We start from the raw sequence: 21,813 nt of genomic DNA on the forward strand, positions 1-21,813 counted from the left end.
AGAGCTATTTCAGGGAGCTGTGTTTTTTGGCAAGCGGGTAAATTTAGATAAATCTGGAGAGGATTATCTTTGATTAACAGCAGATGCTTTAAATCCTGGTTTTTGGGTTTGGGGTTAATAAAGTCTTCCTACATAAAAGATTTTGAGGAGAAAACCTCGATAAGGTTACTGCTCTTACTTTCCATCCACCCTTACACCAGGTGGAAATAAAAGAGCAGACATGAATTTAAGACTATGACAACAAAATGAAGCCAGGACAGGGGAATGGAAATGTGATTGCAATTGATGAGCTAAAGACGGTTACAGCAAGATGACATTTGAATTTCAAATTTGGATGTGAAATGTTTCACCTCGGCAGTGACTTTTTCACATTTTGTTTTACAACAAAGTAACTTCAAGCGTGTTTTATCGGGATTTTATGTGTCAGGCTGACAAAATGATGCATTGTTTTCTTGTCTTTTATTGTTTTTAGAAGTTAAAGACTTAAAAGTTTCATGCACTTTTTATTCTGCTTTACTTTGTGACATCCTCAGAGGTTTCTTGGAGAAGTCTGGAGAGCAAACAGGATTGAGCTGACCAAAAGAACACAGCAGACCGGTCGGTGGATCATAGTTGTTGTCTGCAACTTTGGCCATTATGAAAGAAGGACAAGAAGAACGCCATTATTGAAAAAAAGTCATAAGAGGTCATGCTTTCAGGTCACCACTCTTAAGACAAATCTTAATGTGGCAACCCATGAGATCCTTCCAGAAGGATATGTGTGTGTGTGTGTGTGTGTGTGTGTGTGTGTGCGTGCGTGCGTGCGTGCGTGCGTGCGTGCGTGCGTGCGTGCGTGCGTGCGTGCGTGTGCGTGTGTGTGTGTGTGCGTGCGTGATTGTTTGTCCTGTGTGTCTCTGTGTTGCCCTGCGATGGGCTGGCGACCTGTGCAGGGTGACTCCGCCTCTCACCTGTTGACCACTGCACCCCACCTAGCCCCAGCAGGGATAATGGATGGATGGACGAGTCATCCCAGGACTTCCCATTTTTTGAAGCTTAGTGTCAGAGCAGGAATAATACTCTTTTCGTAAGTTTCCCTTTTTGATTTATTACAAATTGTCCATCTCTGCTTGCAACATAGGCATGGAAAGGGCAGTCTCCCGTTTCATATTGTGGTGCAGTTCATGGCAGGTGTTTAGTGCAAAAGGCCATTGTGCAGAAGAGCGCCTCCGCCTTGGGACCCGATTATGGTTCTGCAGCCGCAGTGTGACACGCCTTTTGAGCCTCTGGAGTCTGTTAATGTAAATGTATTTCTTACAAGACTGTGTTTCTTCTGGCTCTGTGTTCTGCAAGACACATAGGAAATAGCCAGGCGCTGCCTGTTCAGAGGTTCTGTACCTGTTTTGGCCTCAAAAGCAACAATACGCCCTAATGCAGCATGCACCCCTACGTGTTATCATGTAGAAGCCTTTCATTCAACAGCACCACTCTCTTTTGAAGCTCTTTCTTCTCCAGCTATTCAAGTGCTTTGTGAACACACTATAGGGGGAAACCTGATCTAAGCAGAGTCTCTCTCACTGACTCATGGAGGCCATTTTCCTTGCATATGACAATAAAGGTTTGGACATGCCTGATGACATCCATGCGTACTTCTCCAGGATTGTAGCTATGGGCTTTGCTTCTTGTATTTCAGTGGAGGATCCATGTTCTGCAGCCAACTGAGCTTTACCTAGCACATTTGTTAAATTTGTCTCTGTGAATAGGACAACAAGTGACATCAGTCCTTGGCTGTTAGCTCAGCCAAAGCATGCACATAAATGTATGTGAAACAAATTTTGAAAACAATCATTTCCCTCCATTTCAAAATGAAGTCCTGCTTTGTAATGGTCCATCATGTAAAATGTCAAATAATTTTAGCTAGGGCTCAGGAAATTAATGCATCAATTTTGATTAATTAATTACATAGATTTTAAGATGTTCAAATTTTTAACAAATGAATCAATTTTTCCCCTTTTTCATACAAGAGTCCCAAGTTGGAACCTCGGTATAATGTTTCTGGTATCCCCATAAATCTGATGTGCAAGCGACATACGCTAACAACAGTGATGGATGACAAAGCCGAACTCTTGGCCAACTGAGGCTTAATTTTTGCTTCAAAAAAATTATTTGATTGGACGCTAGAGAAACCTTTTTTTGTGTGCAGGTTATGCAGGTTTCATTGAAGCTATGAAATAGCACAGATGTCCCCAACAATAATGTCAGCATCCACAGTCCACAGATCTAAAGAAGTTCCCTGAATGATGTGGAGGTATTGACACACTGGGAAGCTGAGTGGACATTTTGAACTAATCTGATGGATGAATAATCTAAACAACAGATGGAAAGCAACAAATGTATTTGCTGTTGAGCTACTTATTCAAAAATTTAGCAGGAAAATGGTTTTTGAATTGAAAATGTATTTAGATTAAAATGCGACTAACCAGACTAGTGGTTATCTAGTTCCACCACTAGTTTTAACATAAACAAGCAGAATGCAAAGGGTGTGAATAATTGTCCAAGAACCGGAGATGCAGAGAACCCAATGATTTATTCATCAATGTATGTGTACTAATAAAGTCCAGGGGATTACTCACCACCGGGCTCTCCATGATGCCTTTGAGGAAGATGAGATCCAGGTCATTAGCCGTTGTTGAACTGGTGCTGTCGCTCAACGTGTCCAGAGCCTGATACATGGCTGTAAAGCAAAGAAAAAAGAGACAATAAAAACTATTTCATTTAACAGCTTTAGCTCCCCCCGACAGTCAGGTGTGAAAAATGGAGGAACAAGCTTGCCTGAAAGAGAGAATAGAAAAAGGAGAGAGACAGAGAGACAGAGAGAGAACATTTCCAGTAGTGGGACATGTACAGACTGAACGACGGATGGGGTGAGAACGAAGGACAGGGAGGCAGGATGGGAACTGCCTCACTTCCTTTCCCAAGCAATTTTATCCCTGTCAGTCATTCTGCTCATAAGTCTGTCAGACGAGACAGTATCTTTCTCCCACAACTCCCAACTTCCTACGCACATGTTCTTACATCGACACACATACACAAACACAAACACACACACACACACACACACACACACACACACACACACACACCATTATAGCAACACAGCTGCTAAGGTTGCTGACAGAACAAACATTTTGACATTTGTCAGTTTCCAGACGTCCCTTAATCCCCACCGTACATTTCAGGAAGTTGGATAAAACGACATGGTAATATCTCATATGTGTTTGCTATTTAATTATAACATCCTCTTTCTGCCTCTGCGATGAGGCTGACTTAAGGACATGTATGCATGCACCTCTCCCTCAAAGATACAAAATCAAACTGAACTCATTACTCAGAGGGACAACCAATCAATGGGCACAAACAAGATGATGTCAACAACTCGATGAGGGTCGGTGACAATTTGATGCCGCTCTCCAGACTCAGAATATGACTCATTAAGGTACCTCACATCACTACTGCTGGGGAATTAATCAAAGCAGACCTGACAGTAGGACACGTAGGTGTTTTTATTAATAGGGGCCATTTGTCTAAAAGAATTTACATAACAGACCATGGATTCTTTGTTGTCGACGTTAAAAATACAGCAGCGGTTCTTAATGTTTGTGACAGAAACAGACAGAAAGAGGTGAAACAATTAAATTCATGGTTCTTATCTACTTGAAGAGCTGTAGGTTGTAGGTAGCGGATCCATAACAGCAACCAGATGGAAATTTGGAGAATCAGAGGGAATGTTAAGCAAATCACTAATCAGAGGAACTCAGTTAGAAAGATAAAAGGGACTGAACTGGATTATAGAGAACACGGAGACTGGTAAAAATTCTGAATCCCAGAATGCACTGCATTAACTCATTTAAATGAGTCAATGATTTTGTTCACTCTACAGAGAACATTTTAAAAATTAGAGGGTTAAAGAGCAAATCAGCATCAATCATTAAGGTAAACAGTGGAGTAGGCTTAAAACACATTACAGTGGAATATCATCTGCATAAAAGTGATAAGAAATGTAATTAACAAAAATGAACAAAGCCAGCTAAAGGGAGCATGTTACAGCCAAAAATAATGGGCCCAGAACGCATCCCTGTGGAACCCCACAGGTTAGAGCAGTAATCTCACAGGTAAACTTGTTTACAGAAACAAAAAAAAGTCTTCCATGATAAATACAAAGGAAACCAAAGTAGCTTAAAACCAGAGATACTAGCTAAAACCCTCAGACTATTCAGTAACATTCAGTAGTTACAGGAATCAGAGGCTGCACTGAGATCAGGTATGATTATTATTGAACTGTTCCCTGCCTCACAAGACTTTAAAAGATATATGTAAACCTTCAGAGGAGCTAATTTAGTGGAGTTCAGTTTCTGAAAGTCAGACTGAAAATGGTTCAGATCCGTAGCTTAGTAGATCTGAAAATTAGAAATTACATTAGAAATGTTGTAGTTTCTACAGCATTTTATAATAACTTACAAAAAACAGCAATTTTGACATCAACCAATAATTAGCACTAAAGCCGGAATCACAATTGTCTCCTTTAGTAGTGGTTTTACATCAGCATGTTTAAAATAGAATGGAAAGTAACCTTGCCTCAGTGAACTGTTAATGATTGACAACAATGAAGGACTTAGTGAGACTCCCAGACAAGACGGAGGGAGGCGACATCTAGAAGGAGCACGACGAGGGTTTCATTTTACCAATAAGTGTAGCCAAGTCAATTAATATGAAAGCTAGACTGAGGAGGGACCTCAACAAATGCCAAGAAAAAACAGAGCCGTTAAGGGCAGACGGGTATTATACGTCAATGTCAAACTAATTCATCATATCTGGAGCTAGACATGAACTTGTTTAGGCAAAGAGCAGGGAGTAAAACCCACCCTACAGCCGAGTATGACTGGAGTCTATTCAGTATTTAGAAAGATTATTAAGAATAAAGACTGACCTATAATAGCTTATTAAGAACTTCTGCTTGAATTAAGCACACTGTGCATCAAAGGAAGCATAACCATGCACCTTAAAACTTCCCTAAAGGTCTAAATATCAAATTGAAACTTTTTGTTCTTTTACAGAACCTTTCTCTTTAACATTCAGGTGGAAGACTTCATCTTGTATCAAGTTGTGAAAGGAACCCTCTTATTCATAAAGAGGCTGAGCAGCATGAGTCGAACGTATTTATCTTTCTCCTGCTCATGCGCCTTATCAGCCCCCCCAAGGCCGCTTTTCTTAACGACATACTCAGGGTTTTTTTTCCATCCATTTTGCCTTTACAGGTGTGCTGAAAGTAATTTTTCACTTGACTGGATCTAAATTGCTTATACCGCTTGCAGGAATTTGATACTATATGAGGAGTTTCGTTCAGCAGGTGGAGGGATTAAGCACGCACAAAGGCGACCCAGGTGTGTGGGCAAAATGTACCTACATGAGTGTCAGGAGTTCCGCAAAACTGTGAACGTTTAAGGAGATCTTACCACGAGTTTTAAGACACTAGAACAAGAAGTCAGCAGTAAGTTATTTGTGTAAAACTCAAATCCTTTCAATATGGTGTTTAAAATAAAGATCACAAGAACAAGAATCCCTTCAGCAAGGCCTAACAACAGGAAACCCAAATGAAGCTACTTCAGTCAGTGAAAGGCTCGCCTGAGTGCCTCTTCATCCCAAAGGGAGGGTTACAATTAAACTCAAAGTGACGGAGACGGTGGAACAACCTGGCCCGTTAGCGTTTGTAGTTAGATCACAGCAAGGAACACAAACCTCTCAGCCGACACTTAGTGAAGGTTGCTAAGGAGCGGCGGTTAGATAAACAGAGAGGAGATGCTCAGAGGAGCCGGGGGGGCGGGGATATGGAGGAAGGGATGTGGGAGAAGTGGCTGTGTTGTTGTTCCTCCATGTCCGATCCTCAGGGGGGTATTAGACATAGAGCGCAGCCTGCAGCTGGCCCTCTCCGCTCCCCATCATTGGGCCGACGCAACATCCTGCTCTACTGAACTTCTAATAAACAAGTTGGTTTAAAGTATAAAGAAATCCTCTAAAAAAATGACAGTTTGTTCAGAAGTGACGTCTAAAATATGTCTAAATTTGACCAAAAAAGGAGTATCAACTTCTTACTCCTCAAAAACAAAACTGAAGTAATTATCTTTGGACTCAAAGAGGAACGATCAAGTCAGCAAGCAGCTTCACTAGATGTGTTTCTGTTGACCGCATAATTACACAATATGAGAGTTTGAAAATAAATTTGCTTAATGGAAATACGTCCATTTCCAAAAAATTGTTTTTTGATATAATGGTTTTGGCACTAGGACGAGGTGGTTTTCAAATTTGGTTTATTTTGCAAGACAGCAGTGGAACCACTTTTTTCACATCACGCGAGTCACATGACCAACAACCCAATGTTGCAACTGCCACAAACCACGAAGAAGAAAATGACAGGAAGTGGAAGGAGGATGATGACACAGCAAGTTTTTCAATGACTTCTTGCTTGAACAAACTTATTCACGTATGATTTTAACTGCATTTCTTAGTTAATGGAAACACCGCAATTGTAGAATTATGTTTTTTCAATATTAGTGGAATAGTGATAAAGTTTTGTACACATCTGAAATGGAAGCACACCTAGTTATTAGAGCTAGAAACTAATGATAAGACCAGAAATCTGGCTGTAGTAATTGACTCAGGTCTGAACTTTTAGAGTTGCATAAAGACAGTTACAAAGTCAGCCTTCCATCACCTGAAGAACATTTCCTTCACTTAACTTGACTAGTTGCCAGTTTACAACATCAAGGTTTTAAAATGAAGTAGACAAAGACCAAAGCCAACAGGGACCCTCAAATCCTCCCATCTGCAACTTTTAGATATCCTGGTCCAACCTGAATCATATGACATCGGCCCTCGGGACCTGGATTTGAAAACCCCTGATCTAGAGTTCTAAACATTATGCTCACAACATTCTGAGAGATGGAGGGTTTTCCAGCAGGATCCAAAGATGTTTTGACCTTCAAAATATTTATTATTTTCTACTAAGAGATTCAGTCATGAATCATTCATTATCTAATATTTTGCAGCCTCCCTTTACTCAAAACACAGTGGGAAGGATCTTCAGGGTCAGCTGAAAGGCCTGACAGAAACTTCAAAACTCTTCTAATTTAAAAGTCTGCAAATCTAACCTTTGAGGGAGATAAAACAACATTTTATGGTTTTTGGGACGGTTCAAATTTCTGATAAAAAAAAAAAAACAGGTGCGAATTATATTTATTTTTAGCCTGAAAATGAAAACTTTCCCCAACGTTGGAGGCAGAAACTATATTTTTAGGATCAAGATGATTTGTGAAGGACTTTAAATCAAACTTCCTTTTAATATGAAGTGCCCCAAAACAAATGTTTTAAGCTTTAAAAGACAGGAGTGTTTGATTCTTAGTGGAAACATTTAGTACCCAGAATTTATAACTGATCAGTAAATGTGGGGGGGATAACAAAAAGGTTTCTGATTTGCATATAAGTGAGAATTTATCAATGTGACATTTAATTTTACTTTCTCATTCACAAAATACTCTAGTTAAAAATGTCAGCTTCAGGCAGTGAAAACACATTACTGAAGTTGGGTTTTTTCCCCCTGAAATACTCCCTGCTGATGTTACTGCTCTCTTAGCTCACTGACGCGCTATTAAACTGTCAGTTGAGTATATTGAGTTTATCCTTGGGGGGAGAAAAAAAAAGTGCCTGAAAACAGACACCTCTTCAACGCATTATTAAACCCTTCAAACTCGCTCCTTCAGTCCTCAGCTCTACAGCAAATTATAATTGCTATAACTCCCTTAAGGAGCAAAAGATGAAATCTTCAAAGTGTTCAGACTGCATACTGATATAAACGAACGACCCGGATCAGTTTGGTGATACAGGTAACGGGGGTTACAGTTTGTTCCGCTGTGGCATGTTCCAGACTTATTAAGTTCTGACTGTGGAATATGATGACTTTTTATTCCACAGGAAAGGTGATTTTTTTCCCCGACCTGATGCATCTGCAGAGCATAACCTGCCTTCTTTATGAATTCAGAGGACAACGTTCCTCTGGCGTATAGAGGACTCAGAATGCACGGAATGAAATGGATCCTGTTCTGTTGTGTGTGAGTAATGTCAAATCTTCTTGCAGCTCGTCCACATGAGTTAGGAGGCTGCTGTTTGAAGTGTGTGTGGGCTTGTGTAGTGTGCAGCACACGGTGCTTCACTGGCCCGGTCTGTGTGTTTGAGAGCTACTTGTACAGGCTTGACTTTTAAGCTCATCTGCTCAGCATGAACAAGGCCAACCAAAGCTTTTTGAAAACTAAAATGTTCATTCAATTACCTGCATTTATTTTTAGACAGACGCAGCGTTAAGGTGTGCTGAAAACGTATCCATGTCGATTTTTATCGCATGACAACCAGCGATGTATTTCACTGGGATTTTATGAGAGAATGCAACAGTGGTGGGAAAATTCTACGTTTTTAAGGAGCAGTATTATGTGTTTTCAAGCCACATAGTGCCACTTTATAAGCATAATCAAGTAGCTATGTTAACTTCAGGTGTTATAAAAAGGCACATTATATATATATGACTTAGAAGAAGCCTTACTTTGTAATTTAACGCCTTGAAATTGTGTCTCTGTCTCTTTAAGAAGCTCCTGCTCTTTCCGAGACTCCGCCTTCAGGAAGTCAACACAACATGGCTCCTCTATTATCCCTTTTTTACCAGCTTTCCATTAAGAAGCCATTAAGGAGACATAGAAAACTCTTCTTTAAATTAAACTGGTAGAAAAACTAACACCTCACATCAACCCCAACAGTGGCTACACACCTTTGTTCTAGTAATATGAGATCAAATGTGAAACTGTGCAGTGGTGCAGTTGGTAGAGCTGTTGCCTTGCAACAAGAAGGGTCTGGGTTCGATTTCCAGCCCGGGTCTTTCTGCATGGAGTTTGCATGTTCTCCCTGTGCATGTCTGGGTTCTCTGGCTTCCTCCCACAGTCCAACAACATGACAGTTAGGTTAATTGGTCTCTCTAAATTCTCCCTAGATGTAAGTGTGTGTGCATGGTTGTTTGTCCTGTCTGTTTCTGTGTTGCCCTGCGACAGACTGGCAACCTGTCCAGGGTGACCCTGCCTCTTGCTTGGAACGTTAGCTGGAGATATGCACCAGTAACCTTCCCAACACCAATAAGGGAAAGAAAGTGGACGGATGTGAAACTTTCGGCCTAAATACCAAAGCTAACACTGCACATATCACCTTGAGCACATCATGCCTCCTGTGAACCACAGTGGTGTCAGATAATGGGGATGGAGCTGCAGTAAGAGGTGCAAATTATTTCAGACTGTGGTGGAGATTCACCTTCCAGCAGGACAATAAACCTTGAATTAACAGAAAGAGTGTCAGTGGTGGACTGGTCCAGTCAAAGTAAATCAACTGAGAATCTGTGGCTACACTTGAACCTTGATTTTCCCAGATGCTCTTTGTCCAATCTGACTGAGATTGCACTAAACTGGAAGGAAGAATTGGTGAGATCTGCAAGCTGGTAGAAACATTCTGTTGGTTCAACATAATATGTATTTCAACGCATGTTCTAATTTCCAGATCTTTATTTGTAGAACAAAAAGAATATTAAACTTATCCCTTTTTTTTTCCAATTCACAATTATGCTCTTTATTGTGTTGGGTTATCACATAAATCCACATCCACACTGCCGACAATGTGATCTTGACTTCCTTTCAGTGAGTCTTGAATAACCAGTCGGTAGGAAAAAGTGACATTTTGGTTTATGCCTGAACCTCAGTTCTAAGGTTTGGTCCAAGCTCAAGTTGCATGATGCAGAATGCCAACAGGCTCCAAGGAACAACCCATTTATAACCATTAAAATTCCTTTTTTTCATGGTTTGGTCATTTTTGACCTTCTAAATCTGCAGCATGTATAACCATGCACACATTCCTCTTCCTGGTGGAAAGATTTTCATAGGTCAGGACGACTGTGGCATGAAAATAAAGGTGGGTTCATTGCTGCCTTTTGACATTAAAGTCTGTTTGCATCCAAAGAGCAACTCAAACCAATTTGCTTTCCAAGGAGAACACAAGGTGTTTTTCCCTCTGCTTGGATCTGCTGGGTGAGCACAAAGACAGTGGAAATATGGCATACAGTTATGCTCTACATCTCTCTGTCAGTAAAAACGCAGAAATATTAAAATTTAATTGATACGTTTTTTTAATCATACATTTTTCTTTTTCTTTTTTTTTACCATAGACTTTAATCTGTTTTTTAATCATTATTATAATATACAAGGTAAAACGGCTTACTGAAGCAGATACTGCTACTAATATTTATAGCCTGATACTCATTTTCCCTGATAAGAAATTTGACCCAATTTTCTCCATTGTTTAATGTCTAATACAATATGCTTTGTTTCCAATGTGTTGAGGATTTTGATCTCTGTTGCAGGATTTTCTTAATTGACCACTACAGGGCTTCGGTCAGAAAACACGCTGGTCATCAGGTGTTTAAAGAGGTTTACTGAAGAATTATGTCAACAGTGCAAATAAATTTAAGCAGTTTCTGAAAATACAGAAATAATAAATAAAGGTTCAAAATTACTATTGCAAAAAATGTAAATATAACAATTCACGAGTAAGTAAAAAATGATGCAAAACTTGGCATCAATCTAGCTCTAACTGATCAACGCTCAAAAATTAGCGGTTAAATGCTAGATTGTTTTAATAAAAATCAGCCACATTAAGAACAAAACACATTAACAAAACTATAGAAATATACCAGCAGCTAAACAACTCTGTCAGCAGTGATAATTAGCATCCACCTATTCATGTCACATGACTAATACCACTACTCACATCATCAATAATTGTTGGTCTCAACAGTAAACAGAAAACAGACCAGTTGATGAACATCAGGAAGAAGAAAATAAACAGAACAAACCTCCTTCAAAATAAAAGGAAGCACTTCAAAATAAAAGCATAGACATGAGACATCAGACTGCTTGAAGAATTTATAACATAATGCATATGCATTTATGGGAGAATTAGATATGAACATTTGGCCAAACTGACCCAATAATCTTGTTCATTTGTTCAACCAAAGCCCTGAGGTTTGAGGTAAAGTTGAAGTTGTGATATTTTACACATGAATTATCCAGGCAATGGCAGAAGCAAAAAGCTTTTCACGTTTAGTCCTGGAGCCAACTTAAACTTTTTGGTATCTGGCGAGATTTGCATTTCCATTAAAGTCACCTCTGGAGACGTGACTTGGCTCATATGTTGACATTTGGCAGTCTAATCACACCTCATCTGTGTGGCAGTAGAAATGCAGGTTAAGGGCTGCCAACTTTATCTGCTGAAGTGGCTGGTATGAGGCAGCCACTTCATAATGGCTTCAGTGAAAGCCATTATGACTTTGACTCTGGAAACACACGGATCCGATATTAATATCTGTATCGGTTCCGATATTGAAAATAATTCTAGATCAGGTATTGATGACAGATTTAGGGCAGATCTATTCAGTCTAATTCTTTGTGCCTTGAGCAACGTCATGCTTTATTTATTTTACATTTTGTTTAGAATCATTAAATCCACTTTCTGAACCATTTGAAAGAAGGTTGGGTGCAGTTTACTTTTACATGTTTGGCCAGCCATGTTTGAAAAACCTGATGTTTTAGTCCATTTTTATTATAATTTATTTTTCATTGACTGTTCAATTCCTAATTTGTAATTCGATGCATGTATGTCTGTGTTTAAAAAATGTCAATTCTGCACTGTTTTTCTGTATCAGATCGGTATCTGCCGGTACTAAAACTGATATCAGTATCAGTATAGGAAGTGAAAAAAGTGGATCGGTGCGTCCCTGTATGACTCTACATACGTTTTCCATCCAGCTGTGAATGAAAGATTTCAATGAGATCATTGAAGCGCCTTATCAGACACTCTGAGCCAGAACCAAATTGAATTGTCCTTTTCTGTTGAGACCCCAACAATTATTTTAGACAGTCTAATCCTACCAACACAGTGCACTCAACGATCCATCAACTTCTGTTTGGACGCTGCTTCACTCGCCTTCAAAGGGTTTCTCTTACAGCGTGAGGTTTTTGGGAGCAGAAAGGCAGAGCAGGATGTGAAGTTTGGGAGTTTGACACTTTCAGGCTTCTCTGATCCGAACACTTGTGCATTTGAATGATCCCCGTCTTTACTCACTGTGAATGTGCAATGCAGCAAAGGTCTGTTCTACACCGTCTTCAACCAAAAGGAGCACACACACACACATACACACACACACACACACACACACATGCACTCACCCTGAACTGGTAGACAGACTGCTTTGACAGAAAATGTGATTCATCATGGCTGTCACCGCGGTCCTGTCAGGCTACATTAGAGAGCAGAGGATACGTTGCAACGCCATGCATTATGTGACACACAGTGGGCTTGGCAAGTGATGTGATGAAGCTTGTAGCCTTGTCTCATTGAACATGACACCATAAACTAGTTGTTTTTTGTTTCTAATCCCCTCAGCTGGTGTCCTGAGGTATTTGCATGCATGAATCGACAGAGACGGGGCCAAAGCAATGGCGTTTAAAAAAAAATACTGTTGCAAGAAATGCAATATTATTTATTATTGATGAAATCCATTAATTATTTATGAAAGTATGGGGGTTCCCCTGGTGGAAAAGCAAACATTATCCAGCCATTATTATTCAGTACAACAAACACAGAATTATCTCTAACAGAATCTGCCATGTTGTTTGTTTTCTTCTCCATGCTTTACTTCTATAAAGAGCTTCTTATCTCACTAGCTTTGTTTCCATTTCAAATGTGGTCTTTGTCGATATTCTGCTAATGTCGATAAAACAATTTTGGCAATTGCAGTGTTTCCATTAAATAGGAAATGAAATTATAATCACACGTGAATACGTTTGTTCACGTCATACCTCTTTAAAAATCATGGCAGACGGATGTAAACAGTTACATGCTTCTGGTCATCTTTTTGTCATTTCCATCAGTAGTAACATCTAACTTCTGATCACATGACTGTGATGAAAGAGTGTTCCCACTGCAAAATACATCGATTTTGATACAATTGAAAAACCACCTCATCTGAGCATGAAAACGTTTTAGAAAGAGACAGGATTTTTCAAAATCTCTGTTTCCATTAAGCAAATAAATTTTTGTAATTTTATGGCTAATGGAAACACAGCTATTGATTTTCCACTAGATAATTAGGCATGAATAATATTCTCTAATTGTAAGGTCCGCCGACGTCCTTCTCTCTACATAACTCTTCCAGTTCAACAGATGAAACTGCAGCATTCCCAAACCAGCATTCCCACGCTCAGCTATGATATCGTAATCATAACTGCATAGTCGCTGCAGTTGGTTTGGATCGAGGCTGGTCTGCATTCACATCAGAAGCGAACTACCACTATTTTTGGATCTGCACTCAACAGATTTTAAACTATGTGAAGAGTGTTGAGTTTTAAAAACTAACATTGTTCTACACTTAGTTTCGAAGCTGTTCCTTTTTCTTAAAATCCTTTTGATATCAGAAGTGCAGTCAGTTTTCTCCAGATGTATGAATCATAGAGTCTTCCAGGATTGCACCCTCCCAAGCATGATGCTGCAAGTTCAAGTCTATGTATCAAAATCCAGTTTTAAAAATAGCTGCAAGCTCCGGCCATGTGGCGACCCCTGGCCCATAGCATTGTTGAAAATTCAACATGAATGACTCATACTGTGTTTGGTGCAATGTGTACTTTCTATATGCAAGTTCTACAGTTTTGAATGTTTTGGCGTGTAGGTGTAGGCACGCCCCTAGACATGCACAAAAACCCAAGATTTTGATCACTTTAATCCCCCATCCCTTTTCCCTGAGTAATGACCAAAGATGAAGCCAATGGCTCAATGTCCATAGGATGAGTTTGTTAAAGTTCAAGGTGAGTACATGTGAAAACTTGCAAAAAGTGACCTTTTGATCCTGTACATTTTAGGACATACAGCCAAGAGATGTTTTTTCTTCATTTGGGAGAAATCTATGTAGCAATTGCAGATCTGTACAAAGTATGATTTGGCCTGTCTCAATTTAGGGGTCACCGTAGAGATGTTTGGCCACGCCCACTTTTGCTTCCATTAAAGGGGCAGTATTATATGTTTTCCAGCAAAACAGTGTCTCTTTAAGTAACTACATTACCTTCAGTTGTTACAAAAATGATTTGTATATCAAACATGACATGCATGAAAGAATCAAAGCAACACTCCAGGTATGTTTCTGATGAGGTAATAACATAATAACATGATGTAAATCTCAAAAAGTTAATTTCTACATAACACTGCCTCTTTAAATATCTGTTATAGTTAGCACCATTCTAGCTGTAGTAATTCATGTTTTGTACTTTGTATTGGCTGCAGATGGAATAATTCAGTTCAAATTAAAACCAGATAGATCATGTTCTACAGTTTTTACAGTTTCATGCATTTTTTTTCCTCAAGTTTAAGACACAGTAAGAATTTCATACCTGCCCCTGCTCTGATTCTGATACCAGTCCTGTGACACCTCAGTAAGGTAAAAGAGGGTTTCTTTTCCGTCCTCCTTCATGTTTACAGCATGCTGTACACACACCACCACCGGTTCCAACTTGTCTACGCTCATCTTCATCCCAGCACTACATCAGAGCAGGTACTAGGCAAATTTAAAACAACTGGCCACCCAACACCAGCAGCTCCACCAGCAAGCTGCTGCCTGAATCCACTCATCCTCTTCGCTATGATCTACACCTCTGTGTAGCATTCTTCCTCTCCACTCCGTGGTGAGCCATCCAAAGATCTCTGAGCCAGCCGGTCGGTACAAGCCTGGTTCTTACCTTCCCCGCACAGCTTCACTTCTATTCCTTCCAAGGAGTTGGCTGAGTCGTCCTCCTCCAGAGAGAGCCTCCCAAACGGGCTGCCAGCCATGCTGAGCGACTCCTCTCTCACGGGGCACGCACTCCCAGCAACACGCCCGATACCCGGGTAAGATCTCCCCCTTTGTCTTTCTGTCACCGATCCTCACCTCTTCCGTCCAGAACAGATCCTCGCTCTCTCTACATCCTCCCCTACCTGCTCTCAACATGAATGTGTAGATGCTGCGCCTAGGCTGAGAGGCTCCTCTTCTGCATGAATGAAAAGGGACGGCGCAGGGATGGGTGAGTAAAGAGAGAGGAGGAGGAGCAGAGAGAAGGAAGCATGGTGCCTTCTAGAGGAAGAGGAAGGGAGGGAGGCAGGAGAATTTTCTGTCCAGTTTTCTCTGCAGGGGTCAACTAAGGAAAAGATCCGCAGAGGATTGGGGCAAGGAGGAAGGAGGTGTAGACTGTGCATCAGCTAATGTTCTGCATTTTAGGCACTAAGAACCTGAATCACATGAAACCAATACATAGAAAATCTACTGTATCTGGCTTTTTTCACTGCCATTTGGTCTGAAGTAAACTGGATATATGGAGGTTCCTGATCCATCCATTCATGTCAGAAACCAGGAGCAAGATGGCTTCCAGACCAGACCAAAGATCCGCAGGCGTCCTTCTCCCTAGATAATACTTCTAGTTCAACTGAGGAAATAACAGTAATCCCAAACCAGCCATCCCAGTGGGACAGTAAATCTTTCATAGCTATTTATTAATGTGTTGGATTCTGTGCTGAAATAACTAAAGCACCCCTATAAAATGTTTTAAAATCATGCTTAGCAGGGATTTAGATCCCATATGAACTACTCATGACATTTTTAAAGTAGCAGAAACATGTAAAATCTACTTTTTGGAGCTTTACATCTTGCTATAATATTATTCTCTCATCAAAAACATACTTGGCGTGTTTCCTTGATTCTTTCGAGCATGTGAGAAAAATCCTTTAATGTCCCATGGCAACCATTCAGCTGTAACTTGATGGGACCAAAGCTCCTCCTCTGAGCTGCCGTTTTCAAGCTTTAAAACTTCCACCTCACAGAGCAGCCCAATCCTGCAGCTCCTCCACTCAGCTCCTTCAGACTAGCCAGAAGCAATTAGCATACTGTGTATCTGTTGAGCTCCTTATACAAGGTACTTCTCAGTGCAACACTAGTAAAAACATTGTTAAAAGGTTACTAGAGGAGCCATGTTATGATGACTTCCTGAAGGCGGAGTTTCAGAAAGAGCAGGAGTTTTTAAAGAGACAGAGGCCCAATTTCAAGGCATTACATTTTAAAGTCAAATTTCTTTTAATTCGTATTTGATAAGTACAGCATCTTTATAACAACTGAAGGTAACAAAGCTACTTTATTTTGCTATAAAGTGGCACTATGTGGCTGGAAAACACATGGTACTGCCCCTTTAAGGACTGTATTTTTTCTTCTTAACATGATCAATTGTTCCTTCTAAATTCGCATAGATGACAAAATAGAAATGCTGACAGAAACTTTGAGAAACCCATTGAGTGCCCATATGTGGCAATAGCATTAGCAGAAGAAGTACAGCCAGGCATTGTTCTAGAACAGTTCTGATGTTCTACTACAGGTTCTCAGAAGTTGACAACAACAAAGAAAGACAAACATGCCAAACCTGTAAAAACCACCCTGTTGTTATGGTTACTAACTCCCAATGCAGTAGGTAACCGTTCTATGTCCGATTCTGTCTGTCTATGGCTACATTCACACGCCAGGCAAATGCGACTTTTTCATGGCAGTCTGAATGACCCAATTGCGACCTTTGCACTCCCCAAAAAATCAGACTTGTACCACTTCTAAATCAGATATGTGCCAGATAGCTTTCAAAGTGTCTGTAGTCTGAACGGTCATGTCACATTTCATCCAACGTTTGCGTCATTGACGTGGAGTGCATCATAATTCTGCCCAGTAGAAGCCAGTAGAAAAATTAGACATAAAAATTGGCTGAAAATTACAATTCTAAACTTGTAAAAGAAGTCTATTTTTGTGCATCACATCACAATCCCACCACTCCTGGTTTTGACTATAAATCCAAACAGACTGAAGGAAACCCTCCGAAGATGAAACGGACCCAACTTCCTTCTTCACAAAATGGAAGCAAAAATGGAGTAATGTCAGATTTGAGCAGCTCTAGGATTCCTTGTTTGTCTTTGGTAAAAGATCACAAGCAATATTTCCTGCTGGCGCTAGACTCTAGGATTTGTTTTGGTTGTATTTACCCAGAATGCCCTATGCTATAGTTCACTTGCTGCTTTTGGAACAGTTTCAGGTCCGCTTGGCTTTCACATATGTATTCACATTACCAGAGTTCACTTCATCCGAACCGAGGCCGAGGTTTTCAGGTGGATTAGAGTTCGAGTTTTTGGTCTGACTGCGAATTCACACCTTCCCAAACAAACCGGACTTTCTGGTCAAACGGACTGGAGTTTGATTGAAGGGGACCAAACAGGGCTGATTTGAATCCATCACAAAATAGGCTCAAATTGTTTAAAATTGTGATTTAAAGAGCAATCAGGTTAAAAAGAAGTAATTTCTATGCACTGGTATAAAGCTCCATTGATTTGAACTGTATTACCCTTCATTCAGCACAGTAACCTTGTCAGTGGTTGGTAGATGTGTTAACAGAGAAAAGGTAAGCTGTGGCTCCACCGAGATTGGACTGCTGAAATCATGAAAACGCTGCATTTACCTCAGTGAATGCTGATTGGGTTCCTTTAAAGGTTCTGAGCTGCAGGCAGGAGCAGCTGAACAGACTTGATTGGGCTGCGGTTATTAGGAGTTTTTTAGCTGTTTGCTCCTGGGCTGATAGAAGAATTTTGTTTAAATAAAGCAAGGTTTTAAATGTGACCTTTATACACATGATAACATCATACAAATCGACATGGTAAAATGCTAAAACACCATTTATAGTTTGGTGTCTTAAAACAAAACAAAAAGCCTTGGTCCATGTACTGTACAGTCAAGTCCAAGCTATAAGTGAAATAACTGTCAAGCTGCGGGCTGCAGGCTACCAACACTGTTAGTATGTGAGACTCCCAGAACTACTTGATAAAGAGCAAACCAGCCAAGAGGTGTAATATTCAGTGCATTAAGTGTGTTTACTCCAAAGTACAGTTCATTACAACTATGTAATAGTAAATATTGATTATTTTAGTAACAGTGGGAGAAAATTGTCTGTTTTAAATAAAAAGTTTTTTCTACATTTAAATTTTAAGTTTGTGACTAAATACTAGTACATTAAAGGCATTATATAGAACTTTATTTTTTTATTAGCATAGCATAGCATCAGAATCTCTCATCAGTTCAAACTTATTCCATGAAAATTAAACAAACTTGATCAGTGTGTCACTAGCAGTTCTATAAAAGTATAAATTTTTCCCAGTTAAAATTATATGTTGACTGGCCAAAAACAAAATCTTCACCTGGATTTAACTCAGCAAGTAGGCACAAGTCTTCTATTGGATAATTACTATGATATGGTGCTCCAACGAGACACAGAATACAGATCATAGTTCCTTTAAGAGTCTATGGGATGTGCTGGAGAGGGCTGTGTGCAGCGTTCAGGCTCTCCCTTCATCAATACAAGATATTTGTTAAAAAAATAAATAAATATGAATGCTACAATTAATGAAAATGCACTTTGTGACACTCCAGAAGTGCATCAAAACAACGCCAGAGCGGACACGGTGTTCCCTTTTCAACGAACAGAACATTTAAACCGCTTAGTAAAACATGTTCTTCTAACCCTGCTGGAGTCATTCTACATGTCTGACTTGCAACTTGACATAAACGGAAATGGAGAAATAATTTACAGTGTGTTACTAAAAATGCCAGTCATGCAGTATGAGCAGTGCACTTCGTGTACAAATCAAGACTGACAGTTTACTCCACACACAGCTTTACTGGCAGTAAAACTCCTTCCCTGGCACTCTGTCTCTCCAGCAGATGACTTCTGGAATTTAATGTCTCCATCCTGTAAGGCTCTCTGAAGCAGATTGTTTTATAAAATATATATATATAGCGCGCTCATTTTGCGGACGCCCAGCAGCATACTGTTGGTTAGTTTTCAGTTGTAATGGAAAGTCTTAAAGCTGCAGTATGTAACTTTTATTTAAAACAAAAAATTCTAGTTTTTTTTTACATATTTATTAAAATTACCACTATCTCGTAACAGTGTAATGTGAGACAAAAAAATGTTTTAAAAATCGAGGTACTCTGCCCTTCTCCCAGTGCTCATAGAACTAACTGCAAAACTACTTTACTCAGTCAGAAACAACCAATCAGAGGCACGAGGAGGAGGGTCTTAGCGCTGTCAATCACTCACACAACATGCCGTAAATGCTAATGCTAGTTAGCATAGCCACCAATGACTGGACAGCATACAGGAAGTTGACTGACAGAGCTAAGTCCCGCCTCCTGGCTCTGATTGGTTGTTTTTGACCAGGAGCGGTGCATTTTTGCAGATCACAATAGTAGCATACTTTTGCAAACATTACATACTGCAGCTTTGAGTCCTTTTGCCCTGAATCATAGTTGAGAGCTTCAACCTATAAGACAGCAAATCCTTCAAGGCATGACTGATCTGAGCAGGGGTTTCAGTGCTCCATTAGCCACCTCATTAAGTCATATTAAAAGTCAGAAGATTAGATACACGTCCTGAGAGGAGGGATCAACCACAAAGCGTATCAAACCTCCTAGTATCTCCTTCACACACACGCACACGCACGCGCACACACACACACACACACACACACACAGACCCGATAGCTACAGAGAGAACAAGATAGTTACCGGAGTCCGAACTGGATGTTGCCACAGGCATTTTGAAGTCTGGCTCTTTCTGTTATCCTTCACACAACTTCTTAGATCAACTGCAATAAAAAAGAAGAAACGGTTATTGTCAGACACTATTAGAAATCCAATGACAGAAGGATGAAAGAAAACAAACAGCAATCACACTATTTCCAATGTAATCTGAAATAACTCCGGCACATGACAGGGAGCTTTATTATGGCCTATGAATAGAGCAGCCAGTTGCTCTGGAGGCGTCTGGTTTTAGCCGTCACATCCGCTGGGAATACAATTAGACAGCAGTTGGAAAGACCTAGCAAGCGGGTGAATGAGTGGGAAGGCTGGCTAACATTAGCTCAGCAAGGATGTCTGTTAGCTCTAATTGCTCCATTTACCATCAGGCTGCAAGACAAAATGAGAATCTCCAACAACAAGACAATGAAAGATTCAGTATGTGTCAATGGAGAGCTCTTTAAAATTCAGGTTAAATGAAAGGAAAGGCAGAGCCTCGGGCAGAGATAAATAAGCATTCAATTTAAGATCTGTGTGTCTAAAGAAGATTCTTCTGTTTACTGACATCTAGGAAAACTCTTTAACAAGTGTGGAAAAACTTAATTCCAGTCACAAACGTTAGTGTACGGTTAAGTGTCAGTTGAACACCAAGATATGATTCATGACACTTTTCATAAATCAAAATCTGAATTTTAGTTGTGTTTGGTGAACATTTACAATCACAGTTTGTAAAGGTGCAGAGCCACCTTTCACTGTAAATACAGCTGGAAGCATTTTGGGGTATCCATAGGATTTGCATGTCTACACAATGAAACTATTACACAAAATAAGCTCAACTCCTACAGACTGGATGGAAAGCATCTTTTTTTATCTTTCATCATAATTTTCTACCTTTTGTCATTAGTTTATTATTAGTTTGTTTTATTATTAATTTGGTTCAAAGTCATAGATGTGTGTTGCTAGCTTAGGTTAGGTTAGTGTGTTGATAAATTCTCATGGTTTGGAGAGAAGTTGTTTGTGCTTATTCTGTGTATTTGTGCAGTGTTTGGGAACAGTGTACAACACTGGGAACATGCAGATTCATTCCTTCACATATTGCTCTGTAAAACTGGTATTATCAGAAAGGTACCTGATAGAGAGTGAATGTTGCGTAACTCATGATAAACAGATGGCACCCTGACTTGTTAGTTTGACCAAAAGAAAATTAAAATGCCACTAATCTTTTTTTTAAATAATCAATTACAAATTATGATCATTGGGTCGAGACTTTAACGTATTAACATTGGTTAATTAATTACATAGATTATAATGCATTAAATTTTTTTTACGAAATTAATCGAATTTCTTTTTACATACAAAAGTCCCAAGCTGGAACTATTTTATTTGTGTGTTTCTGATACACCCATAAATCTGATGCACAAGCAACATCTGTTATCAGCAGCAATGGATGATAAAGCTCCTTCTATTGACCTACAAGTGGCTAAATTTTGCTTCATAAAACAATCTGACTGGATGCTGGAAAAGACTACTGTTGTGTTTAAATTGTGCTAAAAGGAGATAGTTTATCAGCAAAGCTATTCAAACTTAAAATAGCATCTTAATGCTAAACACTTAGCAGCAGCACAGATGTCCCCAATGCTAATGTTAGCGTCCACAGTCCAGATTTCTAAAGAAGTTTCATGAATTATCAGAAGTTCCTGAAACACTTGAAAACTAAATATACATAATAGCACATTGCACCAATCTGATGGTTGAATAACCTAAATAACAGATTAAGAACAAATATCTTTGTTGATGAGCTCATGTCTGTTTATACTAGAATTTAGCAGCAAAAATGTTTTTGAGTTGAAGTTGCTTTTTTGTCAGTTGATTGCATTAAATTAATTACTATGCCTGCATTTAGCTAAAAAAAAAAAAATCTAATCGAGTCCCACCACTAATAATTATTCATTGTTACAGCACATATTACAGCCTGATGAAAACATGATCACAAGAAGAAATTTAAAATCACAGAATCCTGCTGC

The 21,813-nt window shown here is 39.5% G+C and overlaps 1 protein-coding gene across 3 annotated transcripts in view; it reads right to left on the minus strand.

The window, feature by feature from the left end:
- The window catches only part of mpp2b (MAGUK p55 scaffold protein 2b), a 51,228-nt gene that overhangs the window by 17,815 nt on the left and 11,600 nt on the right, over positions 1 to 21,813 (minus strand). For 2 of the 3 annotated variants that reach the window (XM_015050715.1, XM_015050714.1), the window contains exons 2-3: positions 19,778 to 19,857; positions 2,610 to 2,710 (exon numbers count right to left, since the gene is read on the minus strand). In XM_015050715.1, the coding sequence (XP_014906201.1) occupies positions 2,610 to 2,710; positions 19,778 to 19,808 (132 nt within the window). In that variant the 5' untranslated portion in view covers positions 19,809 to 19,857. Of the gene's footprint in view, positions 1 to 2,609; positions 2,711 to 14,897; positions 15,197 to 19,777; positions 19,858 to 21,813 lie in introns of those variants that run through there. The other variant, XM_015050713.1, reaches the window with a different exon arrangement.

This window comes from Poecilia latipinna, unplaced genomic scaffold, assembly GCF_001443285.1.
Source record: "Poecilia latipinna isolate Pla-1442-1.1 unplaced genomic scaffold, P_latipinna-1.0 Scaffold1007, whole genome shotgun sequence".
In the NCBI taxonomy this organism is placed as follows: Eukaryota; Metazoa; Chordata; class Actinopteri; order Cyprinodontiformes; family Poeciliidae; genus Poecilia; species Poecilia latipinna.